We start from the raw sequence: 20,076 nt of genomic DNA on the forward strand, positions 1-20,076 counted from the left end.
ACACATTTTAAAACAACCATAAATTATTCTAGCTTTTTTTGCCATGAAATGTGATGATTTGAGCTGTTTTCCATGAATTACAATGCTTTTTGTTTTACTTTTAACCATGAAATATGATTCATTTTGTTGAATCTCTTTTTAACCATTACATGAATCCTTTAAGTTATCAACTGTGAAACAGTAAAAACACAAATCAAACACTTCAATGTTTAAATTCAGAACTTTGCTTTTGCTGGTAATGAACATATTTAGCAGGTTCTCCGTCTATAATGCACATTATCAGTGCAAGCAACACACACACCAACACAATACAATGAGTTCAGCATCCACACAATATATCACAGCTCATAACAGGTTATCACTGCCTTCAATCTTCCTTTAATGCACAAACAATAGTAACTGTAGGTCATGTTCATGTTTCTGTGGGGACGATAAGAGCTTTCTGCTGCCTGAAATAAATCAATGTTGAGGTCAACAAACAATATTATTATATTCTATATTCATATAATTAGAGCCAATCATCTACTGGGTTACAGCAACATTAAAAAGGACAACATGGATGATGGTTCACAGCTTTAATCAATGTTTTGTAAGTGTTGGAGGACAACGTGGCAGAAAAACTCCCCGATCCATTTCCATGTGAGGACTGCAGTGATGACTGATAGGAAGCCCAGCTCCATGTTCCTCCCAGCAGCTGAAGAACATGAAATAGTGGATATTGTTGACTAAAGATTGTAAAAATGTGCTGTGACTCAGTGTTAGTGGAAGTGAAGCAGTGAAACGTCTCTGAAGAACGACACTCATCATCAGCTCATTTTCTTCTTCTTTACAGAGTTCTTCTCACTCTTCACCTCAAAGCAAATCCTCTGTTGATGGGACCATTACCCAGAATCCTTTGCTCTGTGATGCAGGTGCAGATTTATGACAGTAGGGGGCGCTGACGTCACATTAGGCAGAATCTCACCTGCACCTGTTGAACTGCACCAGTACCAGAGTACTCTAATACAAATACACATACTACTGGTCAAAATGTACTCCGTTACAAGTAAAAGTAGCTCAGTCCACATGTTACTGCAGTAAGAGTACAAAAGTACTTGCTTTTAAAGGTACTGTAAGTCAAAGTCAGAGTCAGAGTAAATGTCTTATTGTTCACATCAATGAATGACTCTAATAGTTTGTAAATGAATGTAAGGAGCTTTTAACTCTTGTTAGTGAGAATGAACTCTTTGCTGCTCAGCTGCACTGATGTGCTGCTTTTAGGGGTTAGGGTTTCCTTCACAGACAAACACAGCTTGTGTCCAATAGGATTTTAGAAAAAGACCTGAAAGTAACCAGTACTTTTCAGCCGTACTACTAATTAACTCCAGTAAAAGTACTAATATTTGTCTTGGAAATGTATTCAAGTAAGAGTAATAAGTACCAAAGAAATCTAATACTCAAGTAAAGTACAAATCCTCTGGATATGTAGCTATAAGTACAGTACTCAAGTAAATGTACTCTGTTACTGTCCACCACTGGACGTCGCTCTGTAGCAGCTCAGAAACGCTCAAAATGGCCGCCAGCTGTTTGTCACTGTCAACTGTTGATTATCACAGTTACACAACAGACACACACAAACACATGAGTGTCACGTTAAGATGATATTAAACCACTGTGTGTGTGTGTGTGTTTGTCAGATACTTCAGGTGAGGTCAGCAACACTGCAAAAACTCTAAATCTTTCCAAGAATATTTGTCTTATTTCTTGTCAAAATCTCTCATTTCTAGTCAAAACTAATCTCTTTCCACTTACAATAAGACTCATCACCTAAAAATGAACTTGTTTTTAGATCATTTTCACTTGTTTCAAACTAATTTTCACTTGAAAATATTAAGTATGCTTGAGTATAAGTACAAGTATAGCAAGTATACTATGGACCATGTACTTGTAGCGTACTAGGAGGTATACTCATTTAATACTTCTTTGGACTAAACTGGAACATTTGAAGTTTATAAAAGTACTTTCAATTTTACAACTAGTACACTCATCTGTATACTCCTAGTGTACTCAGTTCTAGTCCACATTTTAGTGTATTAAAGTATACTTCATAAGGTCATTTTAGTTTACAAAAGTACACTTCCAAGTATACTGCCTCAGTTTTAGTATAAAATGAGCATACTTGTAGTACACTTTAATAAGAGTGTACTACGAGTGTAGTAAAGTGGAGTTGAGCCAGAGGATGTTTAGGAATAAAAGTCAGCTGAGGCAGAGACAGAGGTTGAAATGACTCATCAGTCACATCAACATGTTCAAATGTGCTAAAAGCATTGTAGCACCCTATAATGGAATCATTTCCTGATCGAAAATGTAATAAAACCCAATAATGTAATAACTCCACCAATAATGTAATAAAATGGACTGACTGATATTGTAATAACATTTTTACTGATAATGTAATACATAATTACTCGATTTCGATCGAGTTAAGTACAAATTTCCTTACATTTTCAGGAAATGATTACATTATAGGGTGCTACAAGCATCAGTGACAGACAGGGGCAAAGGGAAAGCAGTCAGGGCTGAGGTGAAGCTCTCTTCTCTCCAAGGCAAAGCAGCAGTGGTTCTAGGGGACAGCCCTGCTATTAGCCACTGGAACAGTGCTGTGTTGCACTGGGAAAGAGCTACAGGAAAGACCAGGAGACTGGATGGATGGACATGTGTCTTCACCTCTTCTGGAGTCAAGACATCCAGGAAAACAATCACATCTGCTCTTTGCTCATCTTTGTTGCTACGTCAGCATGAGGGGGAACTGCCCATTGGTCCGACCTCTCATTGGTTCGACCTCCCGTTACTCCGAAAAAATACCCACTGGTCCAACCTCCCATTGGTTCAACCTCCCGTTACTCCGACAAAATCAACCACAAGTCGGACCAATAGGAGGTCGAACCAATGGGTGGTCCCGTTAGTTCGAACTGTCATCGCTACTTTGTGACAAGCTCCTCCATTGATAGGAGCATGCAGCTCCCTCTCTCTCTCTCTCTCTCTCTCTCTCTCTCTCTCTCTCTCTACTCACATCACACACATACACGCGCGGCCCAGAATATCACCATATTCAGTCAGAGAGCCAGATCATGTCAGATCGCGCACAACCATCATAAATGCTGATCAAGATGTGTAAACTGAAATTTAGTTCGAACTCTCATTACTCCGATTGTCGGACCAATGGGAGTTCGAACCAATGGGAGGTCGAACTAATGGGAGGTCGGACTAATGGGAGGTCGGACCAGTGCCATGGACCCAGCATGAGGATGCGCTCTGACATCTCAGCAATTCGCGAGTTCGTGGCAACAATGCGAGCTGACGTAGCCAAAACTCGGGAGGATACCGGTATGGCCAAGTTAAGCGCGGTGAAAGCTGCAGAGGAGACGGATGAATGAAAGAAAAATGGCATAAAAGGGCTCTTAAACCATCCCAACAAATAATAAGTACACTGGACTTTTGCTCTCTGTCGATTGGACCATTCTGTGACTTTGTGACATGCCAGGCTACAAGATGAGACTGTTGTTCACTCATGGCGGACTAATATGGACACATGTGCAGACACACACGTAATCTGTACTGTCTAGAGCTAGACTTCAGCTCTGTATACTACCTACTGCTGTAACATGTTATGTCAAAATGTCATAAGTAAAAGACTGTTATATCAAAATGTAAAAAGCAAAAGAAAAGAAAACATTATGATAAAGATTTTATTCTGTGGGTAATGGGGGCGGGACTAGATAAGCTTTAGCTTCTCCCGCTTTCCCTTTTAGCCATGTGTATTGTATTACTTGAACTAAGATGAAGTGTGATGATGATGATTTAATTGACATGCCCGAAATAAACAAATTGATTGATTGATTGATTGATTGATTGATTGATTGATTGATTGATTGATTGATTGATTGATTGATTGATTGATTGAGCTGCACTTATTCCACCTGCTGGAACTGATCAGGGATCTGATCAGCAGACCCATATACGGACTTTGGCCTTGGTGCTGGTCAAGCAGTTGATGAAGCTGGAGCCTTCATTGTTACTCATTAATAGTTTATTGCTTGTTTATCACTCTGCTGTGGCCAACACTGATGCTTTCTGTGCTCACTGATTCACACATGGACTCGTCTTCTTGTGTCTCTGGAAGGTGACAGGAAGTTTCACCTTTAAAATAAAGGTGGATTCATTCTTCCTTACCTCTCTGAGGTTCTTCTATGAGAGCGTGGGGTTACAGTGTAACCCCGGTTCTCTGAGAATAGAGAATATCTCTCCACCACATATAGAATATATGTTATGGGATTTACTGACATTCTAGCAGCTGACGTGAAAACTTCTTTAAGACATACCACGCCTACCGTGGCTTCCCCTGCGCCCTATAAATGGACCCAGCTGCGCAGGGATCAGCTGATTCACTCTGATTTGAACGGGTCCCGAGCGGCCTCCATGTGGAGAGATATTCTCTATTCTCAGAGAACCGGGGTTACACTGTAACCCCACGTTCTCTATCGTATGAGAATATCTCTCCACCACATATAGAATATATGTTATGGGCTCTGTAAGACACACCGTGAGGGTCCCAAGGAGACAGAGCAGACACCGCCCCCATAGTAACCCCATGAGGTAGTTTCGAATGAGACTGTCATGTCTGTCAAGTTTCTGTTTGCTATTGCACATTTCATGTTTATGTCTTGTCTTTCCTGTTTTATTTTGAAATCACTAACCCTCTGTCTCTCTTCTAGATTTACTTCCTGCATACCCTTCCCCCGTCCTGTCACACCTGCTCCCTGATTGCTCTCCCCACCTGTTTCCCATCTTCCCTCATTACCTCTTGTACTTTACCTTGTGTGTCTCACAGTCTAGTTGCCAGTTCGTTGTACCTCACAGTCCTCGTCCCAGCTCTTATCATAGACCAAGCCATAGCCTGTTTTCGTGTATGACCCTGCTTGCCCCTTTGACCTGCCTTTTGCCTCTCGATTTTGGAAACCTCTGCCTATCTGACTGCCTGCCCGTGTACCGAACCCTGCCTGGTAATAAACCTGCCTTTCTTGTCCGAACCTGCTGTGTTGTGCATTTGTGTCCACCAGTTCTGCGCTCTGGAGTTCATGACAGAACGAACTGGCCATGACGGACACAGCCGACACAGATCTGGTTCGTAATGCCCTTAGAGCTCAGGGCCAGAAGCTAGCTCAGCAGGAGCAACAGCTTGCTACCCTGTGCTCGAATCTGAGAGACCTGGCCACACGGCAGGACTCAATGATGCAATCTCTGGGCGGGCAGGTTAATTTGCTTCTGGAGAGATTTGACAACGCAACCCTCCCTGTAGCTGCGCCAAATGTTGGGCCGGAACCACCGCCCATCCTGGCTGCTGCCGCTCCACCACCTGATGCAGCTGCAGCACCATGTCCCCAGTTGTCTCGGCCTCAGAGATTCTCAGGAGACTCAGGTGATGTCAAGCCATTTCTCACACAGTGTGAACTCCATTTTGAACTGCAGGCTGCGGCCTTTCCTACTGAGCGCTCCAAGATCGCTTTCATCATCTCCCACCTGTCTGGACGCGCTGAAGCCTGGGCTACTGCTGAATGGAGCCGCCGTGCCATGTCATGTGCCACACTCGCGGACTTCACCAGGGCGCTGACACAGATCTTTCAACACACTTCACCTGGTCGAGAGGCTGCCCGAGCAATCATCAAACTGAGGCAAGGCAAACGTAAGGTCACAGATTATGCCATAGACTTTCGTAGTCTTGCTGCTGAGAGTGAATGGAATGCTGCTGCGTTAGCCGATGCATTTTTTCAGGGGCTGTCCGGAAACATTAAGGATCATCTGGTCTCCATGGACCTACCAGAGGATTTGGATTCGCTCATTGCCGTCGCCATCAAGATCGACAAGAGGCTCACGGAACGAGATCAGGACCGGGGTCGCCTTCCTGTGCGCGCTCCGCCTCACCAGAGTGGGAGAGGTGCTTCGCCTGACCGGCCTAATCGACTTCGCCCACTTTCCACATCCTTCGCTCCCCCAGCCTACACCATGGAGGAACCCATGCAGCTGGGTAACACCCGTCTCCCCCATGAGGAGCGCCTTCGCCGGCAGAGGGACGGGCGCTGCTTTTACTGCGGTCTCCTGGGACATCAGGTCGCAGACTGCCATATCAAGACCTCCAAGTACGGACTCAAGACTGCTGTAAGGGTGAGCCAGAACACTGTTATTCATAACCCTGCTCACTATGAAGTTAAAGTTAGTTTTCACTCGAACACTGCTTCCATGGTGGTGCCAATTTTCATAGACTCTGGCTCTGATGCTAACCTCATGAACCTCTCTCTCGTCAGGAGTCTGGGCCTGAGCCAGCTCCGGTTACAACGTCCCCTCGAGGTGAAAGTGGTAGATGGCAATCCTCTGGGCCGAATTACCCACCGCACTCAATCAGTAACAGTCACGTTTCCTGATAGTCATACTGAGAGTATTAGTTTTCATGTTTTTCCCGCCATGTCCCATTTGGCTATCCTTGGGCACCCCTGGTTAACCAGACATAATCCCAATTTTGATTGGGTAAAGGGTCAAGTTTTGTCATGGGGCCAGGGCTGTTACCAGTCATGTTTTGTTCCTCAGCCAGCATTGGCTCACCAAGACCCGGATCTTTCTGGGGTACCTGCTTGTTACTACGACTTAGCTTTGGTTTTCAGTAAAGCGAGGGCGAAATCACTTCCTCCTCACCGCCCTTATGACTGCTGTATTGACTTGTTGCAAGGAGCTACTCCGCCTAGGGGTAGGCTGTTCTCTCTCTCCTCACCAGAACGTCAAGTCCATGGAGGAGTACATCCAGGACTCGCTTACGGCAGGGATTATCCGTCCTTCTTCTTCACCGGCGAGAGCAGGATTTTTCTTTGTGGAGAAGAAAGATAAATCCCTGCGCCCCTGCATAGATTATCGGGGGCTCAATGACATAACAATTAAAAACAGGTACCCTCTCCCGCTCATCTCCACTGCCTTTGAACTCCTTGAGGGAGCCAAAGTATTCACTAAACTAGACTTGCGCAATGCTTACCACCTCATACGCATCAAGCAGGGGGATGAATGGAAGACGGCGTTCAACACCCCTACAGGACATTATGAATATCTTGTCATGCCCTTTGGTTTAACCAATGCTCCTGCTGTTTTTCAAAATCTTGTGAATGACGTCCTACGGGACATGCTCAATGTATTTGTGTTTGTGTACATAGACGACAGCCTGGTATTCTCCCCCGATGAGGAAACTCACAAGGACCATGTCCGGAAAGTGCTACAACGGTTGCTCGACAACCAGTTGTATGTCAAGGCGGAAAAGTGTGAGTTCCACAAGCCCCCAGTGTCATTCCTGGGGTTTGTGCTGTCTGAGGGGGAAATCCAGATGGACCCTGCCAAGGTTTCTGCAGTTGCAGAGTGGGCCACGCCTCGTTCGAGGAAGGAGGTTCAGAGGTTTCTTGGTTTTGCCAATTTTTATCGCAAATTTATCCGCAACTATAGTTCCTTTGCTGCTCCATTGCATAACCTGACCTCTCCTAACCAAGCTTCCACAGAATGTGAAACCTCTTTTAACCTCCTCAAGAAGAGCTTCACCTCAGCGCCCGTGCTCACACTCCCAGACTCCCGCCAGCAGTTCATAGTCAAGGTGGATGCCTCTGATGTGGGTGTTGGGGCAGTGCTCTCACAGATTAATCCAGATAATGGTAAGCTGCACCCTTGTGCTTTTCTTTCCAAAAAACTCAGACATTGGGGATAGAGAACTGCTGGCGGTGAAGTTGGCTCTGGAGGAGTGGAGGCACTGGCTTGAGGGAGCGCAACAGCCATTTCAGGTCTGGACTGACGATAAAAATCTTGAATATCTGAGATCTGCCAAAAGATTAAACTCCAGGCAGGCCAGATGGTCTATTTTCTTTAGCCGATTTGATTTTGTCCTCTCATTCCGCCCTGGCTCCAAAAACACCAAACCTGACTCTCTTTCTCGTATGTTTGACTCAGACAATTCCAATCAGGCTCCCAAAACCATCCTTCCAAAGTCCTGTTTTGTTTCGGCCTTCTCCTGGGGAGTTGAGGACAAGGTCAGAGCGGCTAGTGTCAGCGTCCAGGTTCCTCCGGAGTGTCCAGAGGACAAACTGTTCGTGGTCCCGGAACTCCGGGGGGAGGTTATACATTGGGGGCACACCAACAAGGTAACTTGCCACCCAGGGATCCTTAAGACCCTGTCTGTAGTGCAGCAGCGTTTCTGGTGGCCCAAGATGAAGAATGATGTTATTGATTATGTTAACGCTTGCACTGTCTGTGCCATGTACAAAGTGTCCCATCGGAGACCACCAGGGGAGCTTCTGCCCCTCTCAGTACCCAAGCGCCCATGGTCGCACATTTCCTTGGATTTTGTCACTGGGCTGCCTCCCTCTAGTGGTAACACTGTTGTTTTGACTGTTGTTGACAGACTGTCTAAGATGGCTCACTTCATCCCGCTCCCCAAGCTTCCTTCGGCCAAGGAGACAGCCGAAGCATTAATTAATCATGTTTTCAGGATTCATGGCTTCCCTGAGGATGTGGTCTCTGACCGGGGCCCACAATTCATCTCCAAGTTCTGGAAAGAGTTTTGTGGTCTGTTGGGAGCCACAGTTAGCCTGTCGTCAGGTTTTCACCCACAGTCTAATGGACAATCTGAACGCCTCAATCAGGAACTCGAAAAGGGCCTGAGGATCACTGCATCGCGACACCCGGACACCTGGTCATCACAACTGGTCTGGGTGGAACTTGCTCATAACTCCTTACCCTCTGCATCATCTGGTTTTTCTCCGTTTCATGTAGTACATGGTCACCCACTCTCTCTTTCCTTCCACAGACCCTGATAGCTCTGTTCCATCTGCTCTGTCTTTGGTTCGCCGCTGTAAGAGGACCTGGGAGCGAGCTCGCCAGCACCTCCTGCGGCAGTCCACCGCATATAAGGCCGCGGCGGACAAAAAGAGGTCGTCTGCTCCTGCTTACTCCACGGGTCAAAAGGTCTGGCTTTCGACCAAGAATCTGCCACTCAGGGTGGAGTCTCGCAAGCTCGCCCCCAGGTTCATCGGCCCCTTCCCCATAACCAAGGTTGTTAATCCTGTCTCTGTCCGCCTGCGTCTCCTTAGGTCCATGCGTGTCCACCCCACATTTCACGTTAGGAGGAGCGGTCCTGGATCCCCTCTCGGTTTATTGTCTGCCCCTCACTTATTCGTGATTTCCATGCCTCGCACCCTCAAGCACCTGGGCCTTCAGGAGCCGGCCCTTAAGGGGGGGGGGTACTGTCATGTCTGTCAAGTTTCTGTTTGCTATTGCACATTTCATGTTTATGTCTTGTCTTTCCTGTTTTATTTTGAAATCACTAACCCTCTGTCTCTGTTCTAGATTTACTTCCTGCACGCCCTTCCCCCGTCCTGTCACACCTGCTCCCTGATTGCTCTCCCCACCTGTTTCCCATCTTCCCTCATTACCTCTTGTACTTTACCTTGTGTGTCTCACAGTCTAGTTGCCAGTTCGTTGTACCTCACAGTCCTCGTCCCAGCTCTTATCATAGACCAAGCCATAGCCTGTTTTCGTGTATGACCCTGCTTGCCCCTTTGACCTGCCTTTTGCCTCTCGATTTTGGAAACCTCTGCCTATCTGACTGCCTGCCCGTGTACCGAACCCTGCCTGGTAATAAACCTGCCTTTCTTGTCCGAACCTGCTGTGTTGTGCATTTGTGTCCACCAGTTCTGCGCTCTGGAGTTCATGACAGAGACGTCCCCACCCCGGGTGCACTAAATTTACAGTGTGTACAAAATCACCCCAAACTATATACAAATGGATGTACTCAAGGCGGCGACACCGCAAGACGCTACGTGCCACCACCCCCTGTACATGATCCCCGCATAACCAACCCCGCCAGACGCAAGGGCTGGGTGCAAGGAAGAGGCCACTCAGATGGCCGGCACTCTGCCAGTCCACTGACAAGGATCTTGACATCACCCTGGCCAGGCCCGAGGCCAACTGGCCCAGGGGCACAGTGAATAAATCTTCAGGTCGACCTGGCCCCCAGCACACGCTCCCCAAAGGAGGTACTGGCGGCCACGGTCAAACTATAAAACCTGGTAAAAGTATTTGGCGTTGCCCATGTGGCGGCTGCACACACCTCTGAGAGGGCCGCCCCACGCCACAAGGCCCAGGAGGTGGATACGCCCCGCGTAGAGTGCGCTTTCACTCCCTCCGGCACTGGCTCACCCGTCTCACTGTATGCACGGTGGATAGCATCCACGACCCAGTGAGAAAGCCCAGCCTTAGAAACCGGCTTCCCCCGACGCTGAGGCTGGAAACAGACAAACGACTGATCAGTCGTCCTGAATGCAGCTGTACGTTGAATATAGATCTTTAGCGCCCTAACCGGGCACAGCGCTGACCATTGCAGCCCGTCTGCCCCCTCGGAGGGCCTAAGGGCTCGCAGCTCCACTGATTGATTCAAGTGGAAATCAGTGAGCACCTTAGGCAAGAATTCTGGATTCGGACGGAGGATAACCCCTCCATCCTCTGGCAGGAAGCGGCAGCAACTCTCCTGCACTGAGAGAGCCTACAGTTCCCCCACCCTCTTTGCAGATGTAATTGCAAGGAGGAAAGCCAGCAGTGAGTGACAGCCACTGAAGGCTCACGGTTTCCAGGGGCTCAAAGGGCTCCTTCCCCACAGCTGACAGGACCCTACTCAGGTCCCATGTCGGGATGGTCGGCCTACTGCGTGGCACCAGCCTCTGTGCCCCCTTGAGGAATTGTGCTATGAGGCTAGCATCCTGTGCAGTCAGCTTAGCCTCACCAACACGAGAGGCTTTTATAGCTGCTACCACACCCCTTAAGGTGGAGCATGACTTACCTGATTCCAGGAGCTCTTGCAGGTATCTGAGTACCTCTGGAGCCGAGCATGACAACGCGTCAAACTGGTTGGCCTTGCACCATGACACAAAGAGCTCCCACCGATAAGAGTACGCTGCCCTTGTCGACGTGGCCCGAGCGCTCTGCACCGAACCTGATAGCCCCATATCTAATAAGCTGGCCCTCTCAGTGGCCAGGCCCAGAGATTCAGCCCCTGCGGGAAGGGGTGGAACAGAGTCCCCTGCGCCTGACTCAGCAGGTCCCGGCGAACCGGGAGCTTCCATGGTGACCCTTGCACCAGTGGTGTCACCCATGAAAACCACGTCATGTGTGGCCAGCCCGGCGCCACCAGAATCACCTGAACGTCCTCCTGACTGATCCTCTGCAGCAGGTTGGGCAGGAGGCTGAATGGGGGAAACGCATAAAGCAGCCCCTGAGGCCACTGGTGTGCCATGGCATCGCAACCCAGTGGCGGCGAATCCCTCCCGATGGAGTAAAACAGTGGGCAGTGAGCATTCTCGCTCGAGGCGAACAGGTCGGCCACCGCCACTCCAAAGCGGCTCCAGTTCCCTGGATGCGGCCCCCTCCTGGAAAGGAGGTCTGCCGCCACATTCACCACTCCAGGCACATGCATTGCCCTGAGTGAAAGGAACCGTTTGTACCCTCAACTCCAAGGCGTTGATATGGTGGCCCTGCCATAGGGCTCCCCAACGCCCACTGGTCCCCCTGCCTTCGTGGATAGCACCCCACCCATCGAGGGATGCATCCACCGAGACCACCTGGCGGCGCAGCACTGGGCCCAGCCTGCTGCCTCTCGCCAAGTTCTCTGGGACCTTCCACCACCTGAGAGCTGTGCACAGCTCCCCGGTTATGAGCACCGACGCCCGCAGATTCCTCTGTGGGCAGAGCCCCAAACCGTACAGGTACCTCTGTACAGGCCGCATGTGCAGGAGAGCTAGCGGGACCACCTGTACAGCAGCGGCCATGAGACCTAGAAGGCGAAGACACAGCTTCCATGTGACCCCGGCCCCCAGGTGAAACCTCTCCAGACAATCTTTGAGGGAATCCTGTCTGACCTGAGTCAACGTGACCAACCCAGTCCTGGCATCCAGCCACATGCCCAGGAACTGGGTGGCCTGAGATGGTTGCAAACTGCATTTCTTTTCGTTGATGCGCAGACCCAGGTACTGGATGTGCACCAACAACATCTGGACATGACGGCGACACTGCTCCTCTGTCTGAGCGCATATGAGCCAATCGTCCAGGTAATTCAATATCCTGAGGCCCTGCACCCGCAGAGGCACCAAGGTCGCATCCATGCACCTGGTAAAGGTGCGGGGAGCCAGCGATATCCCAAAGGGGAGGACACAGAATTCGAAGATTATGCCGTCGAAGGCAAACCTGAGGAATCTTCTGTGGCCCTCCCAGATTGGAATCTGGAAATATGCGTCCTTGAGGTCGACTGTTGCGAACCAGTCTCCCACAAGAACCGCCTGCTTCACCCGTGGAATGGACAACATCTTGCACTTCAGGGGTCGAAGAAACTTGTTCAGACCCCTGAGGTCCAAAATAGGCCAGAGTGTCCCATCGCGTTTTGGGATCAGAAAATAACGTGAATAGAACCCTGCCCGCCTGTCGCCGTGATCCACTTCTCTGATGGCCCTCTTGTCCAGGAGAGTGGAAACCTCTGAGCGCAAGATCTCTCTGCGCTGGTGATCTGCAACCATGGTAAAAGCAGGTACTGAAGTCACAGGAGGGGCGCTCAAAAACTGAAGGCGATAGCCCTGGGTCATTGTTGAAACGACCCAGGGGTCCACCCCTAAGGACTCCCATGCTTCTGCATGAGGCCCCTGAGGGTTTGGGCCGACAGGGGAAAAATTGGCGTCTGGACTGGGACTTGGGGCCCTGGGGTGCTTTGCCCCCGCGCCCTCTCGGTCCTTTCTTGCCACGCCGCACTGCATCCAGCCGGACCCTCAGATCTGGCTGGGCCTGACTGGCTTGTTGCTGCTGTTGGTGCCCTTGCTGTGGCCTACGCACCTCCTGCCAGCCTGTGGTCTGCCTCAGGGCATTTGTCATCTCTCGAGCCGCACGACGAGCCTCCTGCGCCTGCTGGAGGCCCAAACATAGCTGTCGGTTCCACAGGCAGCCTGAGAAGACATGCCCTGTCTTCCGGCTGCAACTGGGACTGTGACAACCACAGATGACGACGTGCTTGCCAGAGACCTGACAAGGCCTTGCCAGCTGCCTCCCCTTGCTCTCTCATGAGCTTGGGGAGAAGTGAGGAGACCTGCTGCAGTTCCTCTACTAGCTGCCCCCCACACTCCTCTGAAAGCTGCTGGACTAAGTGCCGCTGATACAGGGACAATATGGCTGCCGTGTTGGCCAGTTTCGTCTGAACTGCCATAGCCCCATGCATCCTCTCTAGCAACCCATCCATCGCGTTGCAGTTTTTGCTCCGGCTCTTCCCTTTCCCCAGAACTGACTTTGAGGGAGCCACCAGAGCTGCCAAAGCTGCATCCACAGAGGGTGGCGGCCCACAACCAATCCTCTCTGGAGCGTGAACCGCAGTCATGGCCCGACAGAGGCCGGACCAGTGACCCATTGCCCGTGGCGTTTTAAATTGCTTCCTGACCACCTCCTCAAAGTCTGAGAGGAGGGGCACCAAGAAGCGCGTTGAAGGTTGAGACCCCCCTTTGTCATCATCAAATCGTGAAGGGCCGAGCCCCTGTATAGTCGGCATCTCCACACCAAGAGCAGTTGCTGCCCTACTAATAAGACCTTGCAGGAGAGGTGACCGCTTCTCCTCAAGCTCCCCCTCCTCTTGCTGGTCAGCAGCAAACACATCCTCCTCATCTGAAGGAAACAGGGAAACACTTGCATCCTCGTCATCACCCTCCACATCTATGAAGGGGGTTGCGGGGCGTTCCTCATATGAGGGCCCTGGGGACGAATGCACCACCTCGGCTGGGCCAGCCCTGCACACAAACCGCACCCCCCTCCACTGTTCGCACAGTGAAGGGGCCTGGAGCGGAAACCATGCCAGCCTGCCCCATTTCTGCAGCTGCAGGCTTGAACCGCTTGGTGGCCTGCAAGCCTACACTAGGGGTCTCCCTTATTATGCCCGACACAACACAATACGCGGAAGCGTTTTTTTTTTTATGGCAAGAAAGCCGCCCAGGAAGAAAGAGCTGGCCGTGCCCGCGACTTGTCGCTTCTCCGGCCAGCTGTACCTACACGGCACAATCCTCCTAATGGACAACTTCCCCACACAAAAGGGAAAAAGGAGATATGAGAGAGGACGCTGGCTGCAACCGCGACTTCGTCGCTTCCTCAGACCAACTGTACGCTCAGTACCCCCAGCTCAACTCCTCTTCCCCAAGAAATGTAAGGGAGCAAAGGCGACTTTTCACCCTGAGAGGAGTCCAACACAGACCAGCTCTCTACCCGAAGGTATGTGGATGCACAAAAAGCCACCGATCAACTCCCTCTCTCACACAATTTGTTTCTTCTGTCTCTTTCGCTCTCACGCCGTCTGATCTGCAGTGAAAATCAGAGGATCAGCTGATCCCTGCGCAGCTGGGTCCATTTATAGGGCGCAGGGGAAGCCACGGTAGGCGTGGTGTGTCTTAAAGAAGTTTTCACGTCAGCTGCTAGAATGTCAGTAAATCCCATAACATATATTATGTGGTGGAGAGATATTCTCATACGATAGAGAACTCAGATCTGACTCTGTGCTTTATGTCTTCACTTCATCTCTTGCTGTGTGTATGTGGAGTTTCCATCGCTCACACACTCTCCATATGTCAACCCATTTCAACATTTAAAAGCTAGACTGGATATGTGTTGCAGATATCTGTAATTCAGTTTTGCCTCATCAAAAAGAATATTTCAGATATCCACAACTACATTCTTCCTATAGGACAAATGACGTCAGTTTTGCCATTCATGTGTCATAATTCATTTGCGGATATCCTCTATGTGAATTACAGATATCTGTAACTGAATTACGACTAGTACTAATTCCAGTTTGAGATATCTTTAATTAATAATAATAATAATAAATTTTATTTGTTGGCGCCTTTCAAAAACCCAAGGTCACCTTACATGTAAGAAATGAGACAGAAACAAGAAACAAAAACAGATATAAATACAGTAGCACATTAATGAATACATACAAAGAAAATACAGTGTGGCTAGAATAATAGATACGGTGGATAAAATGGTTAGGGGACAGAGTGTTATAGGGAGTAGGATAACTTAAAAAGGTGTGTCTTGAGGTGGGATTTGAAGGTGTCGATGGAGTCCAGAGTGCGTATGTGTAGTGGGAGTGAATTCCAGAGGCTAGGTGCAGAACAGCTAAAAGCCTGAGCACCAAGTGTGGTAAGTGAGAAAGAGGGGGTGGAAAGCAGGGCGGCAGATGAGGAACGGAGTGAACGGGGTGGGATATAAGGGTGAAGCATATTAGAGAGATATGGGGGGGCCTGGTTATGGAGAGCTTTGAATGTTAGCAGAAGGAGCTTGTAACGTATACGTTGATGAACAGGGAGCCAGTGAAGTTGCATGAGTTTAGAAAAGAGTTTAGACTTAGCTTTCTTGGGTGGTACTTAATTCACAGCAAATATGCAGGTAAAAATGAAATAAAAATATTTAAGTAAATAATAAGTATAGCATGGTTTTTATACACATTATGGAAGAAAAAAAAAAAAGGCAGTGTGTGCTTCAAATCGAAGCCTATACACATGCTGCTCCCGTGTTAATGCCGTTCCTCTCATGCTTTTTTTTTTTTTTTCACATATCCAAAATAAAGTGACAATCATATACATAGACTGCAAGTGTTCGTTTAAGAGTAAATAAATAATATAAAATAAAATGAGAATGAAACATAAGTTTCTGTTTGTTATAACCAGTATGTCCCTGCTGTTAATTGTTCATATTTCCCACTGTTGTAGAGCAAATTGGTTTAAGTGACCACCGCCGAGCCCGGTGCTGAGCCTATTTCTCTGCACAAAAGTCACTGCACTCACCCCTCTCCATGTATAGGAAGCGATTCAAACCTGGTCATGTATAGGCTATTTGGCGGAGATTCTGCGGTAGAATTCCTCAGCCTCTTGTGGGGAGGAAAACATCTGGATCCTCCCGTTGTGTAGCACTCTCAGCCTGCACGGTTGGAGGTGAAATCCTCGGAAGGTCCCCATGTCAACAAACAGTTTTTTTACAGCGTTGAACTCCCGTCTTCATCTGATCGTCTCCGCTGAAAAATCCTGGACGAATGCGAGTTTGGATCCATCGTGAGTGATGTCTCGCTGTCTTGTGGCGCGTAGGACGTGTTCCTTATCTTGGTAGTTGAGAAAGCGAAGGAGGACGGCTCGGTTCTGGTTGGGAACTGCTGGAGCCAGGGTACGGTGGGCTCTTTCCAGCGTAAATGCTCTGTCGGTTTCAGTGTCGAGCCACTGGGGTAGCATATCATTTATAAAGTCCAAAAGAGGACGCGTACCTTCAGCTCCCTCCTTAAGACCAAACAGCCGGATATTCTTCCTCCTCCCGCGGTTTTCCAAGTCCTCGGTCTTTTCTTCCAGGTATGTGAGCCGCTTTGTTGCTTTAGCCAGAGCCGTCTCGGTCTTGTCCAGCGCGTCCTCTGTAGCGGCTATGCGGACTTCGGCCTCCTCGATTCGTTGTTCATTAGCTGTTACATCTCGTTTAATGTCACCTAAATTATTCTCCATCACTGACATAGAATGCTTCAGCTCCCCCAGTTGGTTGTTAATTCCGTCCAGTTTTGTACTGAACTTGGAGCGGAGTGATCTGAGCTCACATAGCACGTCGGCGACATTGGCCATGTTGCTGGCTACATTAGCAGTGTTGTTAGCTACAACATTCTTGACCGGAGTTGGAGTCGGAGTCGCCGTCGCCGTCTTCGTGCTGCTTCGTGTGTTTGTTTGGCGAGCGTTCGAGAAGATTACGCACTCCTTTGCTGCTTGGGGTTTAGACATCCTTTGTTTTATGTAATTGACCAGGTTTACAGAGGTTCGGGGCAGTTTTCTGTGCGAAGTTGCAGGGAGCTGTCACGCTATGCTGCCATCTTGTTCGGGCTCTCTAGCGCCCCCCAAAATTGCATTTCTGAGTTTTTCTGCCTTCAAATTGCTGTGAACCAATGGCAGACGCAAACTGGCCGTTTCAGGGAGACTGGGGTTGACGCGTCACAACCCCGGTGGAGGGCACTGTACTATACTATACCACTACTACTACCACTACTACTACTACTATACTACTACTATACTAGTGCTACAAGCTCCCGCCCCGCTCTGCATCTGGCTCAGAGGTGAAAGGCTTGACAGCTCGGTGTAGCTCGGTGTTATCTACTGTAGATATTACACTCAGGGGCCATTTGTACCACATACAATCCCACTTACAAAAAACTGAATTATCCCTTTAAGTAGCTTCCATCTGGCTGCAGATACAGCCGAGCTACCTGCAGGATCAAAAGGCTGAGAAACTCCTTTAATCCCTCTTTAATTTTAAAAGGTGATCATGTTGTTGTACTCTTTGCCTGTGATATTGTATGTCTGGATGGCTGTGTGTGTCACTGCTGGCTATAAAACTAATTGCCCCTGAGTGATAACAAAGTTTTCCTTGAACCTTGAACAATCAACGTGTCAACCACAAAGTCCACTCTGTTGTGTCACATGATTTATCAGAAAGGTCTTCCTGTTCTGTTGTTCCACGTCCCTTTTCTCTGACAGCAGCTCAGAGACCAGTCGACTGTCACTGACTGAAGGAGAAACTGATGAAGACCCTCACATGTTAAAGTCCTGATGGAAAGTCTGTAAGTTCTGCTGCTTTTCTCTCTTTCTCACTCTTTCTCTGTCTTTCCTGTTGTGTTCACTGTCATCATGTTAATGTCTCTACTCTTTGACTGTAAAGTGATTATAGACTGATGCTGATGCTTCTCTCTGTGTTTCCTCTACAGGTGAAGGAAGAGCGACTCTGACTGGATGTGGGTCTGAATTCACCTGGTGAGTGTCGTCTTTGTTCTAACACTCAGCTGATTTATCTCCTTTGTTCTGTTTGTTCTCCATTGGATAAAGGTTCTGTTGTACATGAAGGAAGGTGGTGAATGTTGTGTTTTAAACATTTCGCTATTGAAGGGGAACTATGCAAGATTTGCAAGAACAGTTTGATGTCGGAAGGATTTGAACTTTCTTTCCCTCAGCACCATCTGCTGGTTGAATGCAGAACTTTCCTTCCTTCAGCACCATCTGCTGGTTGAAAGCAGAACTTTCCTTCCCTCAGCACCATCTGCTGGTTGAAAGCAGAACTTTCCTTCCTTCAGCACCATCTGCTGGTTGACAGCAGAACTTTCCTTCCCTCAGCACCATCTGCTGGTTGAAAGCAGAACTTTCCTTCCCTCAGCACCATCTGCTGGTTGAAAGCAGAACTTTCCTTCCCTCAGCACCATCTGCTGGTTGACAGCAGAATGACACTGTGGTGGACAGGTGTGTAAACCTTGTTGTTGTGACGGCAGCTCTCTCTGCAGGTGGAGGCTCAGCTATGGATCAGTGTGAGGACAGAGAGGAGGGAGCCCCCCCCTCTGAAACCACTCTGTGTGGGGAACATGAGAGCCAGACCAGAGGTCAAAGGTGAGATGAGGATCTCTAACTGTCCAAGACTCAGATCTCTGCTCTGTGGAGCAGCACGGGTGGAGATACTGCTGTTATCTGATAGCAGGTTTTTAATGTGACAGTGTAGTGCTTTATTGTTTTACTATTATTATTGGTACTAATAACAGTGAATAACTCATTTAAATCAACAAGCCATTGTTTCAGTCTCAAAACAAGATCAGAAGAACAGAGTAGAGAGGCTTTATTGTCATTGTAGAAATATACAGTTAAATTCTCTTTGATGGTAAATATATATAAAAATGTTAAAGCAGTACTAAAGAACTTTCAGTTTTGGTTGAGTTTGGCGGCGCCAGTGGCCCAAAGCGGTAGTGTTTTGCCTGAAGGAAGACTCCATTTCCCATGAGCACCAGCGCGTAGCGCTGTAAACATCCTGATCTCCCGGTGCATGGACATTAACAGAAGACGTCCAAACTAAGTTTCTGTTGCCAGCGGATCATTTCACAGTAAACACACATAAACAATCATTGCTGCTCCCTCCTCGTCGTGACTCTCGAAAGTGAAAGTGAAACTTAAGTGAGAGCCGGGTTCCTACCATGCTCCTCAAAGCTGCTTAGTGCCAGTGAAGGCGATACAGACCATAATGATACAGACCCCCTCAGGCCATGACAGAGGCAAGGCAAGGCAAGGCAATTTTATTTGTATAGCCCGTTTTTACAAACAGTTTGTCTCAAAGGGCTTTACATGGCATCATAACAACATCCTCTGTCCTTAGACCCTCACATCGACTGAGGAAAAACTCCATGGAAAACCCTTTTAACAGGGAAAACCAGGAGAAAGCTCAGGGTGAACAACAGAGGAGGGATCATCACCCAGGACGGACAGACGGGACAGAGATGTTGTTACAGACAAGAAAACAGTTTATAGTTTATGTCACAGAATGTGCGAAATATGGAAATGTTAGCAGGAGTTGATGAAGGCAGTCTCTGGTGGGGGGGGGGGGGGCAGGGAGAGCTGACCAGCTCGATGGCGATGACAGAGGTGTCATTCAACCTGTTGTAAGTCGATGTACCATCACAAAAGTTATGAAAATATAATATGAAGGTTGAAAAGTTCCTTAGTGTTGGTTTAAGTAGAATAACAAGTGATATTGTGCTCAAAATAATATTGTTGTTAGGAACATAATTGATAAGAGAGTTGGTAATAGAAAAATCTCAATTCCTGTTGTGATTAAAGCCCTGAGATGAACATCAGGTAGAAGTTAACAGTGCAGAGTGAAGGTCAGTAACTCTGTCTGTGGTTAGAGTACCACGAGTTCTGCTGATCAAATGTTCAAATGAACCAGTTCCAGCTTTAAGATCATCATACACACTGTCATTTTAGAAATTGTTCTATTTACTCACAGTACATGTTAGAAATAAACCTGTCTGGCCCAGAACTTCATGACTGTTTGAGAGAATACACACTAAGGAGAACTACACTGCCTTGGTAATTTGTGCTGTTCAAAAAAGAGATTCAGGTTCATATGGACAAGGAAAATTTGGCCAATATGGTTCATCCATTTTAC

At 48.2% G+C, this 20,076-nt stretch overlaps 1 protein-coding gene across 1 annotated transcript in view; it reads left to right on the plus strand.

Moving 5' to 3' along the window:
* The window catches only part of LOC146975198 (NLR family CARD domain-containing protein 3-like), a 124,944-nt gene that overhangs the window by 46,435 nt on the left and 58,433 nt on the right, over nt 1–20,076 (plus strand). Inside the window, exon 2 of the mRNA XM_085794668.1 lies at nt 18,485–18,530. Within this exon, the coding sequence (XP_085650794.1) occupies nt 18,485–18,530 (46 nt within the window). The remainder of the gene's footprint in view (nt 1–18,484; nt 18,531–20,076) is intronic.

This window comes from Trachurus japonicus, chromosome 13 (assembly GCF_045865225.1).
Source record: "Trachurus japonicus isolate A0001 chromosome 13, Traja_1.0".
Taxonomy (NCBI): Eukaryota; Metazoa; Chordata; class Actinopteri; order Carangiformes; family Carangidae; genus Trachurus; species Trachurus japonicus.